The 24,841-nt window shown below is 59.5% G+C and overlaps 1 protein-coding gene across 3 annotated transcripts in view; it reads left to right on the top strand.

Annotated features, from left to right (window-relative positions):
• Nucleotides 1-21,324, top strand: part of TRPV4 (transient receptor potential cation channel subfamily V member 4) — a 47,420-nt gene extending 26,096 nt beyond the window's left edge. For 2 of the 3 annotated variants that reach the window (XM_073313163.1, XM_073313166.1), the window contains exons 3-16: nt 2,648-2,820; nt 3,395-3,547; nt 3,751-3,891; nt 5,006-5,304; nt 8,075-8,254; nt 9,287-9,445; nt 9,953-10,045; nt 11,050-11,123; nt 11,886-12,051; nt 13,827-13,893; nt 14,587-14,903; nt 15,999-16,126; nt 17,554-17,675; nt 18,173-21,324. In XM_073313163.1, the coding sequence (XP_073169264.1) occupies nt 2,648-2,820; nt 3,395-3,547; nt 3,751-3,891; nt 5,006-5,304; nt 8,075-8,254; nt 9,287-9,445; nt 9,953-10,045; nt 11,050-11,123; nt 11,886-12,051; nt 13,827-13,893; nt 14,587-14,903; nt 15,999-16,126; nt 17,554-17,675; nt 18,173-18,333 (2,233 nt within the window). In that variant the 3' untranslated portion in view covers nt 18,334-21,324. The remainder of the gene's footprint in view (nt 1-2,647; nt 2,821-3,394; nt 3,548-3,750; nt 3,892-5,005; nt 5,305-8,074; nt 8,255-9,286; nt 9,446-9,952; nt 10,046-11,049; nt 11,124-11,885; nt 12,052-13,826; nt 13,894-14,586; nt 14,904-15,998; nt 16,127-17,553; nt 17,676-18,172) is intronic. The other variant, XM_073313164.1, reaches the window with a different exon arrangement.
• The last annotated feature ends 3,517 nt before the right edge of the window (nt 21,325-24,841 follow it).

Below are 24,841 nucleotides of genomic sequence, written 5' to 3'. Positions count from 1 at the left end.
ACCCAGGCACCACTCCCGCACTGTCCCCTGAAGGTGGTCTGAGCTTTGCAACCTGGGTGCTGGGCCCCCTTCCGCCAGGTTAGGATTTGTCCCCGGAGCTTGGAGCAGCCTTGCAGAGGAAGACGCTTCCCCTTGTTCCTGGGGCGCGGCCCTGTGGGAAGCTCTTTGGGGCTGGGAGCGTGGCGGATTTGTTCATAAAGCGCCATGCCAAGGTTCTCATTGATACAAACAATCTGGTGATCTCCCTGCTAGGGAGGTTTTCCTGGCATTTAGCCACACTTTCCCTTCCCACATATCCCCCCCGTCACTCTTATTTCTGGCCCCGCATGGCACCCGAATGGTCCCTCACAAATAGCTGAGTTGTTTGCTTGTAACCTACCAGGAAGTGCAAGCAACTGCTGCTCGTGGTTTCTGAGGCTAGACCCCAGCCAGCCCGGGGCCGGGGCCCGGGTGAGGTTCGCTGTTTGTTTGGTTCTTGTGCCGGCAGCACTGGCTGGGCCGATCCAGCCATGCAGACCCCGCAGAGTGGGCAAGCTCGTTCCATTGCACAAAGGTCCCGGTTTGCTCCTCGCCAAGCGAGGTAGAAATTCCTTTAATGACGCCTTGTTCTGTAAGTGGCTGATTCGAGGGGGAACGCCTAGGTCAGGCTGCGCTTTCCCCTCCAGCTAGGCCTGGGGCTTAGCTGAAACCGGTTTGTTTAGATGTAACTAGCTGAGACAAGAGAGGTGCCCAAACCAGCCCGGCTTGTGTCCACAGAACCGGCCTGAGGGCCTGTATCCTCTGGAGAATGGCATTTAGCCATGCCCCAGCCTTCAGCAAGGGAGCTGGCCCACGTCACCCCCACCCCATCTCTGAGCCTGTTTCCTCCTTTGTGAAATGTTGCTCACCTGTCTGCCCAGGCTAAAGGCATTAAGGTTTGCAAAGCCCCTTGGGCAGAAGGCACTCGGTGCTGGGGCAGATCTGCATCCCGAGGCCCGTTGGTGCTGGTCCTAGTGTAACCAGAGGAGGGCGCTGCAGTCTTATTACGCTTCCTTGCTCTGGGGAAGGACCTAATCCGTCAGCCCTCCCCTCTCTGGCCATCCGCCTGCTGCCACTGTAACTCGCACAGGGGGCAGGAAACCTGGCCCTGGACCTGAGCCCTGTCTCCTGCGTGGCCGCATGGAGCACGAACCACCTGGCTACCGGGCTGCCTCCCCAGCGTGAGCGGTGACTTCTCCACCCTGGGACTGTGTCTCTCTGGTGCCCTCTGGGGTCGGGGGCAGCAGGCTGCTGCGACAGCTGCTTTGCTTAGCCCGGTTGGCTGCAGCCTCTAAGCAGGAGTGGGTTACGGTAGCGTTCGGGGTCACATTCACCTAGCGCTTGTTTGCCAGGGGATTTCAAATAGCTCCTCACCCACCTTGTTGCTATCTTGTATTGGACCAAAAAGCTCTCCTCCCCAGGGGCTGGGTCCGATGCAAGATATCACCTCACCCACCTGGTCTCTCTAATCTCCTGGGACCCACTGCCTGCGTGGGATTTCAAGGCAGCCAGTTCGGCGTGCGAAGCCAGCTAGAGTTACGTCTTCCTTGCAGTCCCCTCTCGGGGCTGGGATTCTTGGGCAGCTCCTGGAATGGAAGGGGAAGATTTTGGATTTGCTGACAGCAGCAGCGAGGAGCTGGACAGGGGCTGCATGTATAGCGATGCTAAAATTATATGTGTCTTGGGAAATAATTGCATGCACCAGCGCCCAGGCTTGTTCTTTGGATCCTCTGTGATGCAAAGTCCTTGCCAAGCAGGTGTCGGCTGGCCTCTCTCAGAGCATGCAGGATCCCCTGAGGGGCAGGTGGCCTCCAAAGCTGGGAGGCATTAGGAAATTCAAGTGCTGATGATCTTGGGCCCTGTGAAGTGAGGGGCAGGCCTGCAGGGCCAGGCATGAGGGGCGGGTTGAGCTGTATTAGACCTGCTTTGGTGCTGCTGTCAGGTTCTGGAAAGCTTAAGCTTTAATTTTTCTTCATATTTTAAATGTAAATGTCTAGCCTATTTTCTAATGTGACCTGGCACAGGGCTGCCTGTCTGAAACAGAAGCAACCCCCAGGAGAGGTGGGAATCGGCCCTTACCTCTCAATGGTGTGTGTTAATTCTGAAGCCTAATGACACCAGCTAACATGTCAGCATCGTTAACTATTGCACTGCTGATCAGTTTAGTAGAAACATCCGGCTATGACGGAATCAGTGGTGTAACGGGGGGAGCTTGAGTTCTGTTCCTTCCATAGGAAGTGAAATACTTTACACAGGCTACCAAGTATTACTGCCTGCATTTTACAGATGGGGAAACTGAGGCGCAGAGCAGGGAAGCACCTTGTCCAAGAGAGTCAGTGGTAGAGCTCAGTCCCCCTGTCTTGACTCCCAGTCCAGTATGCTGTCCGCTGGATCACGCTGCCTCTTGTGCACCTGGGTAACCGCAATGCTGTGGGGCAGAGGAGAAGTCCAGGGCCAGGAGACCAGGTGGCCCACCCAAGCACCTGGAGCAGGCTGTAGTAAAGGAAGTGTCAGTGTAAGTGGCCGGCTCACGCACTGGCTCCTGGCCCTGTAGGCGTCAGGCCGGCGCTGGTGGCAGGAGGAGCTGCGCTCTGAGAGCCTGTTTGTAGAACCGGTGCCCCTTTTCCAGGAAGCAGACCCACAGCCCGAAGGCCCCGGCCCCCAACCCACCTCCAGTCCTCAAGGTGTTTAACCGGCCCATCCTCTTCGACATCGTGTCCCGGGGTTCGACTGCCGGCCTGGACGGGCTCCTCCCCTTCCTGCTGACCCACAAGAAGCGCCTGACCGACGAGGAGTTTCGAGGTGAGCTGCGAAACGGGCAGAGCCCTGGCTCTAGGGCTTCCTGCCGGGGCGGGGGAGCTGAACATACCAGCTCAGGACAAGGGAGAAGAGGGGAAGCCAGTGGCTGTGCTGTGCAGGCCCGGTGCCCTTAGTGCAGAATCTAGACCGCCCCCCGTCCATTGGGCTGGGTGCTTCGTGTGCCGTCAGCACGGCGGAGCGTGTAGTGACGGTAAGTTGGGCGTGTGCCCTCAATTGCATGTGCCCAGCTTGGCATCCCTGAGCCTGGCTGTGCGGCCTTTACCCGTGCCCCTGTGAGTGCATCGGGGCTGGTGGGTTCCCCTGAAGATCCGGCTGCCCTTCTGGGGAACCAGTGTCTCTTCCAGACAAGCAGGCTTGAGCCCCCGTGCGACCCTCCCTGGGACAAGAAACGCTTCTGAACGCAGGTGTTCCTGGGCCAGGCACTCCTGGGGGCTTGTGGCTGGGACAGCAGCAGGTGAAGGTGGAGCCCCTGGAGGTGGGCACGTGCCTGCTCTGAGCTTCAGGCTGTTCCTGCCCACCCCGCTCCCTCTCTCACAGCCCCTCCGCTCCCCTGCAGAGCCCTCCACGGGGAAGACCTGCCTGCCCAAAGCGCTGCTCAATCTGAGTGGGGGCAAGAACGACACCATCCCCCTGCTCCTGGCCGTCGCGGAGAAGACGGGCAACATGCGGGAGTTCATCAACTCGCCCTTCCGAGACGTCTACTACCGAGGTGGGGGCTGAGCTGTGACCCGGGACAGGGGTGGGATTCCTGGCCACGGCCAGCGCTGGGCGGGCTGCTGGGAGCTCAGCCGCGGCGGGGGCAGAGCCACGTTCACCCCCCCACCTGCCCTCCCCGCGGTGCGTCGGGGGCGTGACGCCGGCTCGGCGTGGGCTGGGTGCTCGGGGCACTGACGGGCCTGCGTGTGGTTCCAGGTCAGACGGCGTTGCACATCGCCATCGAGCGTCGCTGCAAGCACTACGTGGAGCTGCTGGTGGAGAAGGGGGCGGACGTGCACGCCCAGGCTCGCGGCCGCTTCTTCCAGCCCAAGGACGAGGGCGGGTACTTCTACTTCGGTGAGTGGGGGGCGCTGCCCGGCCCTGCGCACGGGAAAGGCCACGTCCTCAGCTGATGGGGGCCCCGCTGGAAGAGCGGGTAGAGAAGCCACCTCCAGTGAGGGGGACGCCCCGATGGGGGGCTTGGTAATGAGCCAGACCTGCCCGCCCCTCGGCCCAGCTCCCGGCTGTGGGCGCCGGGAAGCGTTCCTGTCTGCCTGCTGACTGCTGGCCTGGGAGATGGGCTCTGGGGTCTCACCAGCTCTGTGTCCCACAGACCACCCCAAAATGGACCCCTCCCACATGGCGGCAGGGGCCTAGAACTGACACGTCGCTGGAGAATGACCTGCCCTTCCGTGGTGGGTCCCTGGCGCAGGGCTGAGGCCGGCTGGCTGGGCGGGGAGGGGGAGGCTGGATGTCCCTGGCAGCCCCAGTGGGAAGGGGGACCCCAAAGGCAACTCACAGGGGGCCCTCCCGGCTCAGCCACGGGAGCAGCAGCATGCTGCGCCTGGCCACACCGCGACCTCAGCTGGGTGCCCCTGCCCCACTGCACCCTTTGACGCCTCCAAGTGCAAGGGGGTGAGAACAGGAGGCTCGTGGGCATGACTGCTCCTGGCACCGTGTGGGACTGGCCAGGCTCCGGGGATGAGGTGACTCTCCCCAGGGTGCCCCACGCAGGGGGTGAGCGGCTCCCCCGGCTTGTTGGATGGTTGCCATGGTAAGCGTTGGCACTCCTGTGTGGAGACACAGCCCTTGCGCTGGTCCACACTGGTCTGTGTGGGATCGTCCTGCTGGGTCATGCAAACAGTCTCACGCAGTCGTGGTGTGCGTGCCGTCGCACACGTGTGCAATCAATCCCTTACGCTCTCAGTACCTTGCGCTGGTACACCCCAGTCTGTGCAGGATCTCCCCGTTGGGTCACAAGAACAGTCTCACACGCAGTCACGTTGTGCGTGCCATCACACATGTGCAATCCCATTACACACTCACGCTCCTGATTACTTCACCACTGTTCCCTCGCTGCCTGGGGGAGCAGAGCGGCTCCCCCTAGCTGGCTGCCCGGTGCCCAGAGCCCGGTTCTGAGGGTAGCGGGGCCGAGAAAGGCTGACGTCTGTCGTGCTCTCTCCTGTGCCAGGCGAGCTGCCCCTCTCCCTCGCTGCCTGCACCAACCAGCCGCACATCGTCCACTACCTCACGGAGAACGCGCACAAGAAAGCAGACTTGCGGCGCCAGGACTCGCGGGGCAACACGGTGCTGCACGCCTTGGTGGCCATCGCCGACAACACCCGGGAGAACACCAAGTTTGTCACCAAGGTGTACGACCTGCTGCTGATCAAGTGCGCCAAGCTCTTCCCCAACACCAACCTGGAGGCCCTGCTCAACAACGACGGCCTCTCGCCCCTCATGATGGCGGCCAAGATCGGCAAGATCGGGGTAAGGGCGTGTCATACCTGTCCCCCTCCAGCTGCTGCCGCAGGGAAAGGGCACAGCGAGCTCTGCCAGCCTGTGGGCGAGGGCCCCTCTTCCCCCACTGCCCCTGCAGCTCCCTCAGATGGCAGTGGCATCCCCCAGAAGGGCAGGAGATGCTGATCAGCATACGGCTCCTAGGCAGGGCTGCGTTCTGGGGTGACTGCGCAGTCTCCGTATTGGGGGGCAGTCTGTGTACACGACTTCCGCTCAGCGAGCGTGTATCCTTGTGCGTCGATAACCCAGCACATCAGTCGAGCGCTCGGCTCACGGGGCTGGAAGCCCGGGACTCACCCCCAAGTCCCTGTAGGTCCAGCATATGAGCAAGAAAAGGTGGGTCAGGTAATATCTTTTATTGGACCAGCTTCTGTTGGAGAGAGGGACAAGCTTTCGAGCCGCTCTGAGCTCTTCTTCAGGGCTGGATGAGGGACCCAGAGGGTCCCACTACATAGAGGGTGGGACAGATTGTTACGCATAAGGGGTTAGCGCATATTGCGAGAAACCACTTCAGATGGAGGCAGGTGTCCTTTGAGGAGGAGGGCTGGCAGGGCAGCTGTGGGGTGAGGTTTGCCCTGGGCGCTGTGGGGTTTTGTTAGCATTGTCCTGAGTGCGCAGGGATTGTCTGGTTTCACCCACATGGTTGTTGGGGTGCTCGACGCGCCGGATGACACAGCACGTGTTGGGACAGGCATGTGCAGGACCCACGGGTGCTCACCCACCCACCCGCAGCAGGAGCGGGTTCCCCTGATTGCCCCAGGGTGCGCTGCTCTGAGGGCTGGGGAGGGACTTGGGGCCTGGCTGGTTTGTGATTTGGTGACTGCCTCCCCCTAGCGGCCGGTCGCAGGTCTCCAGCGGGGGTGTGGGTGTTTAAGAAGCTGCCCTGGAACCTTGCAAGACAAACGGCTCTGTGGTGAAGGGGGCCCTGATCTTGGGCATAAGTGTAGCAGCCCATTAACAGGCTCGGTTAATGAATCTCAGGTGTCTCGCGTGTGCACTGCCCTTCTCTTCTACCTCGTCCCCCTCCCCCAGCACCGTGCGGCTGGGACCGTGGCGGGGTGCGTGGGTGTGTCTCCAGTTAAAGACACGGGGATTGTGAATTAACAGGCGCTGGATGACGTTACTGCTATGGAAACAGTGGTGCAGCTGTGCCGGTCACTGCTGCGCCTTTCCACCCAGGGAGCAGGCCTCGTGGGGTCTCACGGCACTCCCCAGCACCACCACCCCGGCCACTCTGGGGCAGCATCATGGGGGTCCCAGCCCATCATGGTCAAGCAGAAAAGTGACCCCAGGGCCTTGAGGAAATGAGGTGCTATCCAGGCCGGTAAAACAGGTGTGGGGTAGAGAGGAAGCGGGGGAAGAGCCTCCATCACACAGTAATTGCTGTGGGAATATTAAAGCCAAATCTTTCCAGGCTGGCCCCTGATTCTGGCTGGCTGCCGCAGTTATCGGTGCTCAGTGTGGGACACTCTGGGCTGGCGTGTCAGATAGTCAGAGGCTCGGCCCCTCGGAAAACCTGGCCCAGAGTTGGGTGCCCAGAATCAGCAGCCGCTGCTGAAAATATTGGCCTGGACTTAGAGCAAGTGGAACCCCCTGCACCCGGCTGCTCAGTGCAACAGAGAGAGCGGGGGGCTCTGAGCAGAGAGCAGGGGGCTCTGAGCAGCGTCTCCCAATGCCCAGCAGCTCAGGGCTGCAGGGAGAGCGGGGGGCTCTGAGCAGAGAGCGGGGGGCTCTGAGCAGAGAGCAGGGGGCTCTGAGCAGCGTCTCCCAATGCCCAGCAGCTCAGGGCTGCAGGGAGAGCGGGGGGCTCTGAGCAGAGAGCGGGGGGCTCTGAGCAGCGTCTCCCAATGCCCAGCAGCTCAGGGCTGCAGGGAGAGTGGGAGGCTCTGAGCAGAGAGCGGGGGGCTCTGAGCAGTGTGTCCCAGTGCCTGGTTCCTCAGGGCTGCAGGGAAAGCCGGGGGCTCTGAGCAGAGAGCGGGGGGCTCTGAGCAGCGTCTCCCAATGCCCAGCAGCTCAGGGCTGCAGGGAAAGCGGGGGGCTCTGAGCAGAGAGCGGGGGGCTCTGAGCAGTGTGTCCCGGTGCCCGGTTGCTCAGGGCTGCAGGGAAAGCGGGGGGCTCTGAGCAGAGAGCAGGGGGCTCTGAGCAGTGTGTCCCGGTGCCTGGTTGCTCAGGGCTGCAGGGAAAGCCGGGGGCTCTGAGCAGAGAGCGGGGGGCTCTGAGCAGTGTGTCCCGGTGCCTGGTTGCTCAGGGCTGCAGGGAAAGCGGGGGGCTCTGAGCAGAGAGCGGGGGGCTCTGAGCAGTGTGTCCCGGTGCCCGGTTGCTCAGGGCTGCAGGGAAAGCGGGGGGCTCTGAGCAGAGAGCAGGGGGCTCTGAGCAGTGTGTCCCGGTGCCCGGTTGCTCAGGGCTGCAGGGAAAGCGGGGGGCTCTGAGCAGAGAGCAGGGGGCTCTGAGCAGTGTGTCCCGGTGCCCGGTTGCTCAGGGCTGCAGGGAAAGCGGGGGGGCTCTGAGCAGAGAGCGGGGGCATCTGAGCAGCGTATCCCGGTGCCCAGCAGCTCAGGGCTGCAGGGAGAGTGGGAGGCTCTGAGCAGAGAGCGGGGGCATCTGAGCAGCGTATCCCGGTGCCCGGCTGCTCAGGGCTGCAGGGAGAGCGGGGAGCTCTGAGCAGAGAGCGGGGGGCTCTGAGCAGTGTAACTTTCTATACACATCGTGCTGTGGGTGACCATCCTCCCCCATCCTCCAGATGTTCCAGCACATCATCCGCAGGGAGATCACGGATGAGGACGCCCGCCACCTCTCCCGAAAATTCAAGGACTGGGCTTATGGGCCCGTCTACTCCTCGCTCTACGACCTCTCCTCACTGGACACCTGTGGGGAGGAGGTGTCTGTCCTGGAGATCCTGGTGTACAACAGTAAGATCGAGGTGAGCGCTGAGATGGCACCAGGGAGGGAGGCAACAAATGGTTGGGCACGCAGCCTGGTGTGGGACTGGGCTGCCGAACGAGGGCCCATAGGCATGGCAGGCCCCTTGCAGGACCCAGCCCCCAATGCCTCGGCCATTGTGAAAATTTTGGGAGGATGCAGCCTGGTTCATGCACAGAGATGACCCAAGGTCAGGCACGGCCAGGGCCTCCCCGTCTCCATCCCCCCGGCCGCGGGCACGGCCAGGGCCGCCCCGTCTCCATCCCCCCGGCCGCGGGCACGGCCAGAGCCGCCCCGTCTCCATCCCCCCCGGCCGCGGGCACGGCTAGGGCCGCCCCGTCTCCATCCCCCCCGGCCGCGGGCTCGGCCAGGGCCGCCCCGTCTCCATCCCCCTGGCCGCGGGCACGGCCAGGGCCGCCCCGCCTCCATCCCCCCCGGCCGCGGGCACGGCCAGGGCCGCCCCGTCTCCATCCCCCCCGGCCGCGGGCACGGCCAGGGCCGCCCCGTCTCCATGCCCCCCGGCCGCGGGCACGGCCAGCGCCGCCCCGTCTCCATCCCCCCCGGCCGCGGGCATGGCCAGCGCCGCCCCGTCTCCATCCCCCCCGGCCGCGGGCACGGCCAGCGCCGCCCCGTCTCCATCCCCCCCGGCCGCGGGCACGGCCTGCGCCGCCCCGTCTCCATCCCCCCCGGCCGCGGGCACGGCCAGCGCCGCCCCGTCTCCATCCCCCCCGGCCGCGGGCACGGCCAGCGCCGCCCCGTCTCCATCCCCCCCGGCCGCGGGCACGGCCAGCGCCGCCCCGTCTCCATCCCCCCCGGCCGCGGGCACGGCCAGCGCCGCCCCGTCTCCATCCCCCCCGGCCGCGGGCACGGCCAGCGCCGCCCCGTCTCCATCCCCCCCGGCCGCGGGCACGGCCAGTGCCGCCCCGTCTCCATCCCCCCGGCCGCGGGCATGGCCGCCCCGTCTGTTCAGGTTTGGGCATGCCCTGCGTGGCCCCACCCCCCGGCCCTGAACTCACGCGCCAGGTTGCTGCAGAACCGCCACGAGATGCTCGCCGTGGAGCCCATCAACGAGTTGCTGCGTGACAAGTGGCGGAAGTTCGGGGCCGTCTCCTTCTACATCAGTGTGATCTCCTACCTCAGCGCCATGGTCATCTTCACCCTCGTCGCCTACCACCGCCCCATGGAGGGCACGGTGAGTCTCACGCCGCCCGGCCCGCCGGGTCCCTGGGGCTCGGGGTGGCTGCTGTGGGTCTGTGCAGAAGCAGCAGGTTCCCGCTGTTGGACTGCACGTAGAGCTGAGCTTTCCGGGCAGTCCCTTGTGGTTCCCCCAGAGCTCAGCCTGTTTAACCCCCGGGGGGTCTCCCTGGCCCCTGGGAGCTACAGCCCACGCCAGGGAGACAGCCCTGGATCCCACCTCTGGCTGCACCTCAGAGCACTGGGCCATCCGGGATCCCTGCCTGTGGCAGTGGCCAGTGCCTGACCCTGTAGAGGAAGGTGAGCCTGTCCGGGTGCCCCCGCCGGGTGTGTCCTGGGCAGCGTCTGGCTCACGGCGCCTGGGAGAGGGGAGGGCTCTCGTTTCTGCCTGGGGCAGGCTGGCCTCAGCACTGGGAGGCAGGGAGCATGGCGCTGTAGGAGGCCATAGTGCTGGGATTTGGGGGTAACGTTCTGAGCACCGGCTCATCCCTTTCCCACTCTGCAGCCGCCGTATCCCTACACGACGACCATTGACTACCTGCGCCTGGCCGGGGAGATCATAACCCTCTTCACCGGAGTCTTGTTCTTTTTCACCAACGTAAGTGGAAACCATTCACCCCCTCGCACAAGTGCTCCCTCTGTCTCGCACGAGAGCCTCCATGCCCCTCGGCCCTCACACAAGTGTTCCCCATCCTGCCACTCTGCACGTGCACGGGTGTCTTGTCTCACACACGCAAGGGGCAGGGCCCGACTCTGAGACCCACAAACCCCGCAACACGCGCTTCCCCAAGAACAGACCACACCGAGCTGCCTGGCACCGGGAGAGCTCAGCGGGCATCCACACCCTTCCCAGGAATCTCTGAGCACCCTTCCCTTGAGGGCCTGTTCTGCCAGGCCACATCTGTACTGCGCTTGGCAATTGCCCCTTGGGCTGCAGCCCTCAGACTGCTCCTGCCAGTCTCCCCAGAGCTTCCCTGGGGGACCAGGCTGGGGCAAGGCAGAGGCAGAGTGGGGTGGGGCGGTCCGTGGGGCTGGGAGCTCTGATTCAAGGTATTTAACACACCCAAAAGGGTTTTTAAAACGTCCTCTGGTTCACTGTGGGGAGTTGGCACCCTGAGGGCCCAATCCCAGCGGGTGTAAACCATGGACGCCGGCGGTGCTACGCCATGGGGCCACATCCGCTCACGCCAGCCTGGGAGGCGGCCCCTTCCTGCTGTCTGTCCCTTTTCTGAATCTCTCGTGGTGCCGGTCCTGGTCCCCACGCCCATGGGTCTGGCTTCCCTGCACAGCAGGGGAAGGGCTAAATGCAGAACGAGATGGCTTTGCCTTTACAAATTTAGGATAAAACCTAGAGCTGCCCCCAATCTGGCTTCCTTAGCACTGAGCCTCCTTCACCTCCCCTCCTCTGGGTGGAGCAGGGCCCGTCCTGCCTCCAGTCCTGTAAGGACCCTGCGGGGATGCCAGCTCCTCTTGTGATGCCCCCTGTGTGCGCCCCAGCCGGTCCCAGCCTCTGCCTCCACCGATGCGTCCGCATCCCCCCGGCTGCCGCAGCGTGCGCCCCTCCCCAAGCTCCGGCTCCATCTTCTTTTCTTTCTTCCTCAGCTAAAGGATCTGTTTATGAAGAAGTGTCCAGGGGTGAATTCGTTCTTTATAGATGGCTCCTTCCAGCTGCTCTAGTAAGTCACGATGCCCTTTGCCCATGGTGTACCCCACCCATCGCCCGTGAGACGTCATCTACCCCCCAGCCCTGGACATGCATTTGGAAGGGAAGTGCTGGTTGCAGGTGCCCGGGGGCTGGGATCAGCCGTATTGTCTCGGGGAGATGTCAGCCCAGCCTGGCGCTGATGGAGTCTCCTTGGTAGTGGACAAAAGTGCAGAGACTCCCAGTATGCCGTCTCTGGCTCTCTGGCCGGGGATCCCAAAAGACACCTTGAGAGAGGAGACAGGTGTGCGAAGAAATACAGACACGATCTCCTTCCCCGGCTGCAGAACTCTCCCCAGCTTTTGCTGGGTCTGCCCCCTGCGAGGGGTGCCACGTCAGAGGGGACGGCTCTGCAGCCTGACGTCCCTGCACCTGCGGGTTCACATCCTAGCAGGGGTCTCCTCCTTCTGCCCCGCCCTGTGCTCTGTGTGGGTTTCTCAGATGGGAACTGAAGCTCCCAGAGCACTGCATATGGGGGTGGTGGGCTTGCTCCGGATCCCCACACAAACACTGCTGCAGCACGCTGCCCGCTGTGCTCCACAGGCCACGGGGGTCCTCGTAAGGCACGTTGGAAGTTGCTAAAGAGGCGTACCTGCCATGGGACGGTAGCCAGTCCCATTGCTCCTACGGTGCCCTGGGGCAGGACTGGCAGAGTGCAGGAGCTCGGCCCTCCTGGGCTGGTTCATTCCAGGGGGATGTTTTGATCTTGCCTTTGAATCCTCCTGCTCTTCCTCAGCTTCATCTACTCGGTGCTGGTGATTATCACAGCAGCGCTGTACCTGACGGGGATCGAAGCTTACCTGGCTGTCATGGTCTTTGCCCTGGTCCTGGGCTGGATGAACGCACTTTACTTCACCAGAGGCCTGAAACTTACAGGGACCTACAGCATCATGATTCAGAAGGTCAGGCAGAGACCAGGCCTGTGTGTGAATGGGGGTGTGTGTGTGTGATACTGTTTACGCTGGGAGCTCGTCAGGTCTGGGGCTGTCTCTCACTATGTGTCCCTGCAGCCCACAGCTCAGTGGTATGATAATGCACCTAATCATGGTAACAGATGTGCCTGGGTCCAGGGTCTCCTGGTGCTTTTGCAGGTGTGAATGGAGCTTGAACCTATGTCCTGGCCAAATTCCAGCCAATCCCATTCTTCTCCCTCAGCTACCCCAGCAGTTGCAATTGGATACAGGAGTCGTCTTTATAGCCTGAACTGCTGCATGCAAACAGAGCCTGGTGGAAGGGATGTTAAACCTCAGGCTGCAGGGATTAAGCCAATCTCTAGCTATTAGGGATTAGGATGAGACCTTCCTGGGGACAGATTAACCCAATCGACCTATGCAGGGTTCTTTTTCCTTCCTCTGAGGCATCTGGTGCTGGCCTGTCTGAGACAGGACACTTGGTTAGATGGACCTTGGGTCCAGTCCAACCTAGTAATTTCTGTGCTCCTATGGCATATCTTTGTGCTGTTAAACACGTGTGACAGAGTGCTGAAGCCAGCACTCTGGTCACGTAAACACCAATTAATTCCCCCCAGGGTGGACCTGATGGGGCCTAATTAGTGGATTAGAATGTGCTGGGAGTGGACAAATGAACGGATTGGCCCATTAACACAGAAGGTATAAGAAGGCAGAGGAAGGAAGTGCAGGGGAGAGAGTGGTAGGCTACTGTCATGGAGTCCCTGGGCGATGCTCTGGAATAGCTCCCTACGAAGCCAGTCAGGACTCTGGGGAAGTCTCCTCTCTGTGAGCAGACTGTCTTCAGGACACAAAGCTCACACAGCTTCCACCTTCCTCTGCCCCTCTGTTTGCTTCCCACAGCGAGTCTGCTCAGGCGGGGCTCCTGGGGAAGCCAGAGGGTCCTGCCCCCCAAGTTCGCAGTCAGACGTGACTCTCAGCCAGCCAGTAAAACAGAGGTTTATTAGACGACAGGAACATGGTCTAACACAGAGCTTGTAGGTGGAGAGAACAGGACCCCTCAGCGGGGTCCATTTTGGGGGGCAGTGAGCCAGACAACCACGTCTGCCCTTCACTCCATTTCCCCAGCCAGCCCCAACTGACTCCCCCTCCAGCCCCTCCTCCTCTGGGCTTTGTCCCTTTCCCGGGCCAGGAGGTCACCTGATCTCTTTGTTCTCCAACCCTTTAGCTCTCACCTTGCAGGGGGGAAGGGCCCAGGCCATCAGTTGCCAGGAAACAGGGTGTCGGCCATTCTCTGTGTCCAGACCCCTGCACACACCTGCCCTCTAGGGCTCTGCAATGATCGTACACCCTCATCCCACCCCCTAGAGACTTAAGAACTGCACAGGGGAAACTGAGGCACCCGCACACTATTCAGAGGAAACATTAAGAACAGTCCCGCTTTGTCACAGCTACCAGAACAGATCTGTGGGTAGAGAGAGCTCTTCCCTCTCCTCAGCAGAGAACTGAGGAGAAACTAAAGCTGTAAATAATTGTCGTGTATGGGCAGGAAGGGGGTGGAAAGAGGAAAGGTAAATGAACTGCCCTGGGGTGTCTCTGAGTTTGTGTAGACAGAGCAGAAGACAGGAGTGGGACATCACCCTGTCATGGGAGGCATAATCCAGGGATGGCTGCGTTTCAGTGAAGTGGCTGCTGCGGGGCTCTCCAGGAATGTAAGGGGCTGGCTCTGATCCCAGCACAGCTAAGCTCTGCCTCTGGGATTTTTTCAGATCCTCTTCAAAGACCTTTTCCGGTTCCTCCTGGTCTACGTGCTCTTCATGATCGGCTATGCTTCAGGTAGGCGGCACGTCCGTGGGAGCTGTGGAGGGTCCTAGCTCGGTGCGTGGAGCGGGGAAAGCAGCAGGGAGCAGGATGGGCCCTGGCGTAATGCTCAGCCGAGTTGGAGAACCTCAGCCCGAGTTAAAGGGAAAACACGGCATGTTGGCACAGGCCCGTGGGAACGCAGATAGACAACGGGTTGAGTTCCGCTGGGTTTGAGGGCGGGGCGGGGGAGGAATCTCTCCAGGGTTTATTGTTCAGATCCCCTGGAACGGGAGCTGTGGGGAAATGGCTCGTGTGCCAGCGGACAGAGGCGTCAGCACAGCGTGGCCCGGGCTGTGGTATAGGAGCTGAGTGCCCCAGCTGGCCATTCATTTACCTTCCTTTGCACCCCGCGGCACTAGTGAGAGAGTTATGCAGGGAGGCCAGGGAATGCCGCCCTCGCTCTCTGACCCTGGGCTTTGGGAGCCTTCACTCTTCCACTGGGAGACGCGGGGAGCTCTCCGGGCTGGACCGGGATGAGGGCAGAGCATGGGGCCCAGGTCCTCACAGGTGCAGGCTCCCAGCAAAGCGGTGCTCGGCTAGCTCTACGCAGCCTAACGAGTCATCCAGAGAGGTGGTGACCTTGACTTGACCAGTTCTCCCAGCTAAGCCCCTGGCTGAGTCCTCTCTGGATCTCACCCGTATCCCTCCCTCCTCTCCCTGGACCAGCTCTGGTCTCGCTCCTGAACCCTTGTGCCAGTGCCGAGGCCTGCAACAAAGACAAGTCCAACTGCACGGTGGCTGCCTACCCATCCTGCCGGGACAGCAAGACCTTCAGCAACTTCCTGCTGGATCTCTTCAAGCTGACCATTGGCATGGGCGACCTGGAGATGATCGAGAGCGCCAAGTACCCCGGCGTCTTCATCATCCTGCTAGTCACCTACATCATCCTCACCTTCGTGCTGCTCCTTAACATGCTGATCGCTCTGATGGGGGAGACGGTGGGGCAGGTCTCCAAGGAGAGCAAGCACATATGGAAGCTACAGGTAACGTCTGGCCAGGCCTTGGCTGCCAGGGACACCCTGTCAGGACAAATGCAGGGGGCCCGCCGAGGCCAAGTTAAGCTGCTCGCAGGCTGGCCTCCTCCCCAGAATCCTCCATGCCGACCCCATGCCCCGTCCCAGGAGAGAACGGCCATGTATGAGATGCTTCTAGCCTCTACGGAGCACCCGATGCAGGTGGTGCAGTGGAGCCCTGGAGATGGGGAATAGGAGCAGCTGAGGCCTACTGCCCTCCGAGCTGCTGGTGGCCCCTGGGGTTTCAACCCCCAGGCTGAGATCCATTGCTCTATGCTGCCCAAGCTGGTGATGGCCCATCCATTAGCGTGCACGTCCTGCTGAGGACACCAGGTCCATAGCCCTGGACACTAGGGTGTCAGCCCCTATGCTAGGCTGTGTCAGCCCCTTCTTCCAGCTGGCACCTACTGGGGGTAACACAGGGGGAAGTTGTGGTGTAGAAAGGGCTCCGGCATTTTTATCGCCATGTTCCCTTCCCCTGCTCAGGGACTGGACATGGAAATGACCTGGCAGGTCCCATCTGGTCCATGACCACCTGCGTGGCCAGAGCAGGAGAGTGGCCTGTGTTCTCCTGCCCTTTGCACTCTAGACTGGGGTGTCTCCCCTGATGGAGCCTCATGGGAAGGAGGGACACTCCTGCCCTCATATACACACGCACCTTCCATCGGTTGTATCAGGTGTCACACACAGGTACCTAGGGGCAAGACTGGCCTGTGCCGCTAACCCAGGGAGATGCTGAACGAACTGAGGATGACCCTGGCTGTGGGGAGCTTGGCGTGATTGTCTGAGCCCTTTTGGGGAGCTCATGTGCCTGAGGAAGAGGTGAAATGGGTGCGAAGCTGTGGAGTTGAGTGATGCCTCCCTGCAGTGCGTAGCTGGCCTTAACCCCAGCAAGATCCCAGCCTGAGGGACATCCGAGGGAGTGTGGACCACTGGGGTGGGATTTCCCACAGTCCCCCCGGGCAGTTTGGTGCCCAACGCCCATTGGAAGCCAGGGGTCAGATGCCCAGCCCCCCCGTTTGGTTCCACTCTGGCTGATGGGCCTGTGTACTCCTCCCTGTGCAGTGGGCCACCACCATCCTGGACATCGAGAGGTCCTTCCCGGTGTTCCTGAGGAAAGCCTTCCGCTCGGGGGAGATGGTCACCGTGGGGAAGGGCACCGATGGCACGCCGGATCGGAGATGGTGTTTCAGGTAAGCTTGGGGGGCCAGCGGGGAATCAGCTGGCCAGTAGCTCAGAGGACTACAAGCCCTTTGGGTTTGTGCCTCGCCAAGTGCCTTCGACCTAGGCTCAGACCCAAACCCCCTGGGAAGCCCGGACCCAAACCCCCTGGGAAGCCCAGACCCACCCCAGCGTTGGGCCCATCCCCACAACACCCATAAACAAACCGAACCATCGGGCTAGTTAACCTCCATCCTGAGGCCCCCCCAGCTCCAAACGTGCTGCAAGCTGATGGGCTCCTGCGGCTGCACTGTTAATGAAGGGCGGGGTCCTTTGCATAGCAATGAAGGCATGAGGCCGGCTGGGCTCCCAGCGGGGGCCAGTCGGTATTTAAGCAGCCAAGTAAATATGAAGGAGGGACTCTCACTCCCAGGTGTGACAGTGTTTCATGGAGTGTCTCCATTGATTCATAATTAGGCCTCGTTAGAGCCGAGTAGTTTGTACTAACCAGGAGCCAGGCAGACTGGCCTCTGCCATTCTCTGTGGGGCTGAATCACTGGTTGTCTTTCAATGGACGATATGGCGTCGCCGCGGCTCGGCTGTGAGTATCGGGGCCGTCCCATGACACAGGTGCCTCTGGCGGAGCGAGTGGGCAGAGTGAGTCCTGGGGGACCTGTAGGGAAGACAAAAGCCAGGGCCCGACTTGTCCAGAGCTCGGGAGCTGGTCTTCCAAAGGCGCTACCTGGTGCCACTTAACCGGACGGGCGCCCCCAGCCTATCTCACCCCGACGTGTTGCATGGGAAGGCTCCAGGTCGTGGTGCTTTGGGTGAACCCTGGGGCAGGGGGCTGCATTGGGAAGAGCCATGGTGCTAGGCTGTGCTAAATGAGTTGTGACAGGCCTGTGCCATGGCTGGGGACTCTCATGCAGCCAGCTTGATGGCATTGGCATGTCACCCAGTGTTCATGGGCTCTCTCGAGATCACTGGGGAGCGGGGACACCTGGTGCGAGAGATTCCTGGCTCTGGTTACACCCCAGCCCCTCCCCCAGTGCCAGGCCCCATTTGCTGGATGTAGGCTGAGCCCTGCCATTTGCTAAAGGGTCTGCCAGTGCATAGGCTGCCCTGTGCCTCAGCGGGCTGCTCCAGGGGGCTGCTCTCGTCCCTGCCGCCTCCCCCACAGCAGATGCCAGCAGCCTGGGAGAGGAAAACGCAATGACTGAGTCTCCTGCTGGTCATTGCATGGACCATGCACCTACCCTTCCGCAGCTCCACTGTCCAGGGGCACTCACTCTTATCCTGCTGCCTAGATACCGTAGCGATGGGCCCGCGTAAGAGCCTGACCAGGGCAGGACAGAACCCAGAGGAATTCCCGCTGCAGGGCGCGGAGCTGGGCTCCAGGGCTTGTCGCCCCACTTCAATTAATTGCCCTTGCCCCAGGAGTGCCTTCGTTCTCCCACAGGGTCGATGAGGTGAACTGGTCTCACTGGAACCAGAATCTGGGCATCATCAATGAGGATCCAGGCAAGAACGACACCGATCAGTATTATGGGTTCTCCCACACAGTGGGCCGGCTGCGCAGAGGTGAGCGGTGGGACAGGGGGACCCAAGGCACTGCTCTATGGGAGGGATCTGGGGTCCGGGGGTGGAGGGGGGAGTTGCCCCTTGGTGGTGCCTTTGGGATCTCATGGGAGTTAAGGAGTACCATGTGCATGTTCCTCCAAAGCGTAACCTGCTTTGTGCCCTTGGGGGAGCCTCCTTTGGCTGATCTCTAAGCGGGGGTGTTGGCAAATGGGGACATTGGGGCAGAGGCCTCCCTGCGTCCCAGCAGGCGTGAAGGACTCTGGCCGGGGGCTGGCTGGGCTCAGCAGTGCTGGCCGTGCTTCTGAAACGGGCGCAGAGATCCCAGCAGTGAGCGAGAGGGCTGAGGAAGCCAGCGCAGGAGCAGAGGCAGGGGGAGAGATGAGGGCTGTGTGGTGGGATGGGACGAGCCCACAGGATCCAGACTGGGGGGTGGAGGGAGTTGGAATTACCGGGCCAGGGTAACTCCCACTAAATGGCCTCTCCCCATCCCCATCCAGCAGATCGCTGGTCGAGCGTGGTGCCCCGGGTGGTGGAGCTGAATAAGAGCTCGCAGCCGGAGGAGGTGGTGGTCCCGCTGGAGAACAGGGGGATGTCCGATGGGCACGAGTGGAAGCAAGGGCATCCCTCAGGCTGGCGGAAAGAGGACTCCTACATCTAACAGTGGGCTCAGGCATGAAGGGAGAAGCCAGCGCCGGCTCTGTCCTCTGCTGCCCACCATGCACAGACCCCGGCGTGGGGCAGCGGGGCTGATGTGCACAACGCAGGCAGGAACCAACCAGCAACGGAGCTTCTGAAACAGCCTCCCTCCTGCCAGCGGCATGCAGCGCATCGCCGGAGCCCCCGGCTCTCTCCTGGAGCCCTGCGCGCAGCCCTTGCGTCTGAAAGGGCTCGTCCAGCAGGGCCCTGGCTGCCTCAGACACAGCAGTGGTGAAATAATCATTTTGCTATTGTTATTTCCAAGCGCCAAGCCTCTGGCTCCAAACCCTTTGAGCCTGACCGTCGTGACGTGCAGAGCAGGGCTGTAGAGAGAAGAGGGATTTGCAGGGAATGTTCATGAGATGCTCACGGGGCAGCATCTAACTCTGCCACCCCCAAGCCCTACGGTGTGCCCATGCCCAGCTCTCATCCTGCACATGCTGGTGTGTGTGTGCGGGGGCCCTGGTGGAGAGACCGGCCGGTGCTGAGATGTCACTTCCCGGGCACCGTGCCTGGGCTGCCCTTGGCATGCACTCCCCTGGCTGGGCAGCAGCCAGTCGGCGTGCAGAGCGTCTCAGTGGGAACGCCGTGCGTACCCATGCCCTTGGCACCAGGATTCCAGCTGCACGGGGAACTGCCCAGTGTCCCCTGGGGAACGAGCTCATGTTCCTAGTGAGTGTCATGAGTGAGCGTGTTGTGCACAAGGAACCCCACTCCCAGCCTCAGCCATGTGCGGACCTCCAGGGGCACCGACATTTGCACGAGCTCCCCCAACAATCGGCTGGGGAAGGGGACACCATTGTCCAGCCGACGGACAGGAAATCTGTCTGAGCTGCCTCCTCCCAGGAGCCGGCGTTCAAGCCTGACCTTTGCTTTCTGCAAATGTCAGTGCTGGCAAACCCGACCCCAGGGGTGCCCCGGCAAAGCCAAAGCACACGCCCTGCCCAGTGGCACACCCTGGTCCCAGGGCCTAGTGCAGATCCCCCAGCCCTTTCCTAGCCAGCCCTCTTGAGAGTGGCTGGAGAACAGAGATGGGTAAGAACCACAGCCAGGGATCCAGCCTGCTCTGCACAAGCTGCGGGAGAGCCTAGAAATCAACCTGCTCAATGCAGGGATGTTCCCTACAGCGTGTTCTCCAGGCTGTAGATCAGCCTGTTTCCAATACCCTGGGCAACGGGGCTCCCTCTCTCTCCCTGCAGAGGTTGCTTTCACCTTAACGTGGCTCTCTGAAGAGCAGACCTGGACCGAAGGTCATTCACCTCCTGAATGAGGGAGGGATAGCTCAGTGGTTTGAGCATTGGCCTGCTAAACCCAGGGTTGTGAGTTCAGTCCTTGAGGGGGCCATTTAGAGATCTGGGGCAAAAAAATTGGGGATTGGTCCTGCTTTGAGCAGGGGGTTGGACTAGATGACCTCCTGAGGTCCCTTCCAACCTGGAGATTTTATGATTCTCTGTCTCAGGCAGCTCTCTCCTTCACCCTGCTCTGTGCCACAGGTACCTTGCAGGCTAATGGCACGGCTGCCTGTTTCCCTGCACAAAGTATGTTAATTAGTGACCATTTCCAGTGCTCCTTCCTGGCAGAGCTGGAGTTAGAGCTGCCCCGTTTCCCTCCCTGCCTTGGCGGGACAGGGCTCCGTGCGGTGGAATCGCTGCTGTTACCCACAGGGCATCGGCTCTGTTAGCACCAAGGGGCTCATCCGTCCACGGTCTCCCCTGGCACTGAATTCTGTGCTGACAAAGGGCCTGAAGGTGTGTGCTGGGGCAGTGATGCCAGCTGTCCAGAAGCTAAGGCCACCGAAGCTGGGTGAAGAGCCAGTGAATTAGCTGCCAACAGACACAGGTTTTACAACTTTGTTTGCAATCAGCTGAGGCATGGCCCCGGCCACCATTCCTCAGCCTTAAGGCTGCTCGCTAGCTCTGCCCTGTGCCCACTGGGTCCGCTACATGCTCTTTGGAATTCCTCCTCTGTGACTGGTCACTTAAGTCACATGGCGTTGTTTCTGCTCCCTGACCAGATGGTTCCCACGCCCACGGAAATCTTCCAAGTTGGTCCTTGAATATTCAGGGGGTGAATGCCTGTGCAAATTCGTGCCATGCAGTCAGTGTGCAAAGCCATCTGTGCATAAGTACTTGTGTCCCATTTCTTCTCTTTGGAGGTGCTTGGGACCAAAATGTCACTTGTGAGAATGTTCAAGAGGAGTACAGCGGGGGGGCCGTGGACAGGCAAAGCACAATCCTGATGTTTACTCAAACGAATGTTTGTCACTGCCATTTGCCAGCCTTTGCCCCACTGTACTAGAGACGCAGGCAACTGGAGTTTGGGCCCCTTTCTACTGAATGGTGGGGCATTCCATTCAGTTCCAAATCCCGTCTGGTAAAAACCACAGGCGTTCGTGATGGAGAAGGCTTGGTAGCCCCGTTCCTTTCCCTTTGCTTTCCACTGCCAATGCAGGATTGTTCCTTGCTGCCTCAGGGATTTGTCCAGCCTCGTTGTAACCGTCTCGTGATGGACTCCCCTTGAGACGTTAATCTCCAGACTGGTAGCTCTCCCCAGGCCAGCTCTAGCCAAGTTTCCAGCCTTAACAAGAGAGATGGGAGTCAAGTTTTAAAGAAGCCACGAGAACTAGTCTTGATGGTTCAGGTAGGAGAGTGGAAGAGCCAGTATTCTGCAGCACTGACTTTCCAGCTGGTATCTGTGACACTGGGAGAGAGACCCACCTAACCTGAGAGTAGTTTCACCAGGGAGTGATAAAGTAGCTGCTAAGCACTGCCTTCTCTCTAGCTATCGGGAGACGACTGTACCATCCGTGGGGAGAAATATTTTGCTAGTCCAAAAGGGAGCAGGAGAGATGAGAGCATTATCCATTACATCCAACAGGCCAGTGGTTGCGCCATATACATTTTTGCACAAGATTTATACAACTATTTATTTAGTAATAAAAACCAAACCACGCCCTCTGCCTCCGTGTTTTATTTGCTGATCCAGCTCTGAGAGTGTGTCCCAGGCTCCCTGGTGGCAGATGTAGAAATCTGCTGAAGGGCTAATCCCAAGGTTCAGTGTCCAAGAGATGCCAGCTCAGGTTCCTCTCTGTGGCCAGGTGAGCCTGTTGTTTGACTATCAGCTGTGAATGGGAGGTGCTGGTTTACAGGCCAAGAATCCCTTCTGTTAGCTGAACACTCTAATCTGTGAGTGGCCATCACAGATTCTATGATGTTGGCCCTTGGCCACGCATCTTTAATACAGAGCAGAAGGCAGCAGGTTTCATCCTGCAATGCACCATCTTGCTGCAGGTAGCCTGACCCTGGAGCAGTGCATACTGGGAGGCTGTAGTTCTCATGGGCCGCACCGTCATATTAAAGATGAAGTAGGATTGTGTCTCAGGCTCTGGGCAATGTGGCCCTCAGAGGGCAAAGACTGGGAGCTTCTGCAGCTCTAAGGGTTTCAGATATTGGTTCCTTGTTGTAGACCCATCTCTTCAGGCGCTCACATGGAATGGGTTCTGCTTGTGCTGTTGGACGATGTGAGGGGAAGTCTTATTCCAGTATTCACGGGCCTTTTGCCTGCTCAGATATAATGTTCTATACGGTCTGCTTATCCGGCTATGTGCATCAGTTCCCTGTGTCCATGATCCAATATTCCTTTGAGGTGGTAAAGGACGTGATGATCCCACTCCCGGTGAGGCTTTTCTCCTCTGGAACGAGGTGTTTTCGTGTCCCGGCACAGGGCTGGGACTAGAACGGGTTGAAATTTTGCAAATGAAAACTTTTTGTTTTGAAAAATGGCCAAAAAAGAGAGTGGTCAAAAAATCATAGAATCAGAATCATAGGACTGGGGGTGCCCTCGAGAGGTCATCTGCTCCAGTCCCCGGCACTCAGGCAGGACGAAGTATTGGCGACATTTTCCTTTTTTTTTTTTTTTTTTTTTTTTTTCCAGAAAAAAATTGGGGCAGGCGGGGAGGATGGTGAAAATGTTTGGAAACCGAGGGAAAATGGGTCTGTTTTGACCTTGTCACAGTGAACCCAACCTTGACTTTTTTTTTCACGCGAATAGGGCTTCATTTTCTACCAGCTGTAGCTGTGGTCTCCTCTGACGAGTGCACGGGAGAGACCCTGCAGGCCGTGTCATACAGAGGGGAACTGGAGAGCTTGTGGTTTAGAAATGGCAAAATAAGCTTGCAGCTCATCCAGAGAACGTCTAGGCAGTGCCCTGTGTTAAATCCGTCCACGGGCACCCAGGGCATTTGGTGTCTGTCTCATTCTCTTTGTAGATTAGAAGCTCCTTAGGGGCTGTCTCTTCTCCTGCGTCTTGTGTGGCACCGAGCGTGCCTCCAGCAATCCACAAATCATGCTCATGCTAAGGGGCAGATTTACAACCAACAAATACAGTTGCAGACAGGATCATTGGTGCTCGCGTTACCTGCTGAGACGTGTGCATTTAGGGCTCTGTGGTTCCCTGTGCCGCTGATGGGCCCCAGGGCAGAGCACAGCACTGCGTTCCTTACTTACACTGTTAGGTGCCAGGGAAATGCCCAGCTCATGCCTTGGCAGGCAAAATTCTTCCAGTTGGGCATTAGAGGCGCTTTTCCATGGGATCAAAACAAGGGGCTGTTCCTGGACCGGCGCTTTCTCACCCCCACTGGCTCTGTTGGCTGCCCGTAGGGCCCAGTCCCGCAGGCTGGAGCTCATTGCTCTCCTCTGTGCACAGAAAGTTGCCAGAGACTGGGCCTTAGTGTTTTCAGCATGAACATCCTTCCTCACAGCCTGTCTGCTCCCTGCCTGTGCCCTGATGCTGCATCTCTGTAGCTATGACATCACCCACCATCTGCTGGGCCTGTGATGTCACACCGCTGCAGCAGGAGGAGGAGGAGGGAGCGATGGTGTGCACGTGGGTAGCTGCAGCCACTAGCATTGTGAAAAGCAATGGCGAAGGGGATGGGCGCCTGCTGTAAGCTGAGCCATCTGAAAGTCGCTCTTCAGGCATGGCTGAGAAGATCGTGTGGCCCAGGGCATTGATGCCCCAAGGTGAGGTTGCTACGGAGGCCTGTGCTGTGGTGCGTGTGGCCTTTTTGCAATCCAACACTTCTGGTCAGGTAGCTTCTCGCATCCTTAAGAACGGCCACACTGGGTCAGATCAATGGTCCATCGAGCCTAGGATCCTGTCTTCTGACAGTGGCCAGTGCCAGGTGCTTCAGAGGGAATGAACAGAACAGGGTGATTATCGAGTGATCCATCCCCTGTCATCCAGTCCCAGCTTCTGGCAGTCAGAGGCTTAGAGACACCCAGACCATGAGGTTTTGTCCCTGACTACCTTAGCTAATAGCCATTGATGGACCTTTCCTCCATACACTTACCAAGTCTCTTTTGAACCCCCTTCTACTTTTGGCCTTCACAACATCCCCTGGCAATGAGTTCCACAGCTTGACACTGCGTTGGGTGAAGAAATACTTCCTTCTGTTTGTTTTAAACCTACTGCTTAAGAGCCTAAGAGTGGCCACACTAGATCAGTCCAAGGGTCCATCTAGCCCAGGATCCCATCTTCCGACAGCGGCCAGTGGGAACAAAGGGAGAACAAAGAGAGGGAACAAAGAGAACAGGGCAGTTATTGAGTGATCCATCCCATTATCTAGTCCCAGCATCTGGCAGTCACAGGCTGAGCCACCCAATCATTAAGTTCATTGGGTCCCATGTTTTTGTGTTATGAGAAGGAGTAAATAACCCTTCCCGCTTCACTCGCCCTGTGTCACAACCCCCTTCCTTGTTGCTTGTTGGAGATGAACAGCCCCTCATACGGCAGCTGTTCCACCCCATAATTAGCTTTGTTCCCCTTCTCTGCACCTTTCCCAATTCAAATCCACCTTTACTGAGGTGGGGGACCGGCGCTGCACACACTATTCCAGGCGTGGGTGTGCCATGGTTTGATATAGAGGCATTATGATATTTTCTGTCTTATTATCTAGCCCTTTCTTAATGGTTCCTAATGTTCTGTTTGCTTTTTTGACGGCCGCTGCACGTTGAGCGGGTGTTTTCAGAACACTATCCACGGTGAGTCCAAGACCTATCTTACCTCAGGAGCTGTGGGGAACAGGGTGAAAATCTACCATCCTCAGGGTAGAATTCTGATGGCGGCTTTGATGGGGCAGCAGGAAATTGGGGTCATGGTTTGCTGGGTGCACCAGAGACGTGGGGGGATCGCCTCCTGCCTGGCCTAGCGCTGCCTGTCCTCAGAACAGCCAGCTCCCTGAGTTGGGATGAGAACTTCAGGGTTTTTAAATTGGGCTTGAGGAAGTTATCAGGGGAATTGAGTGTAAAAAAGGAATGTAACACCCCCCCCCACCCCGTTGGGTTCAATCCTGCACTATTTAAGGCAATGGGCATTTTCCCATCAGTGGGAATGGCAGCAGCATCAAGCCCAGGATAAGTAGATAATCAGCAATAAACATGATGATTTTGAATCTACTGCACTGTTGAAAT

Source organism: Lepidochelys kempii, chromosome 15 (genome assembly GCF_965140265.1).
Source record: "Lepidochelys kempii isolate rLepKem1 chromosome 15, rLepKem1.hap2, whole genome shotgun sequence".
NCBI classification, from domain to species: domain Eukaryota; kingdom Metazoa; phylum Chordata; order Testudines; family Cheloniidae; genus Lepidochelys; species Lepidochelys kempii.
Note: the sequence above shows the minus strand (reverse complement) of the source record. Positions and strands in the feature narration are given on the sequence as shown.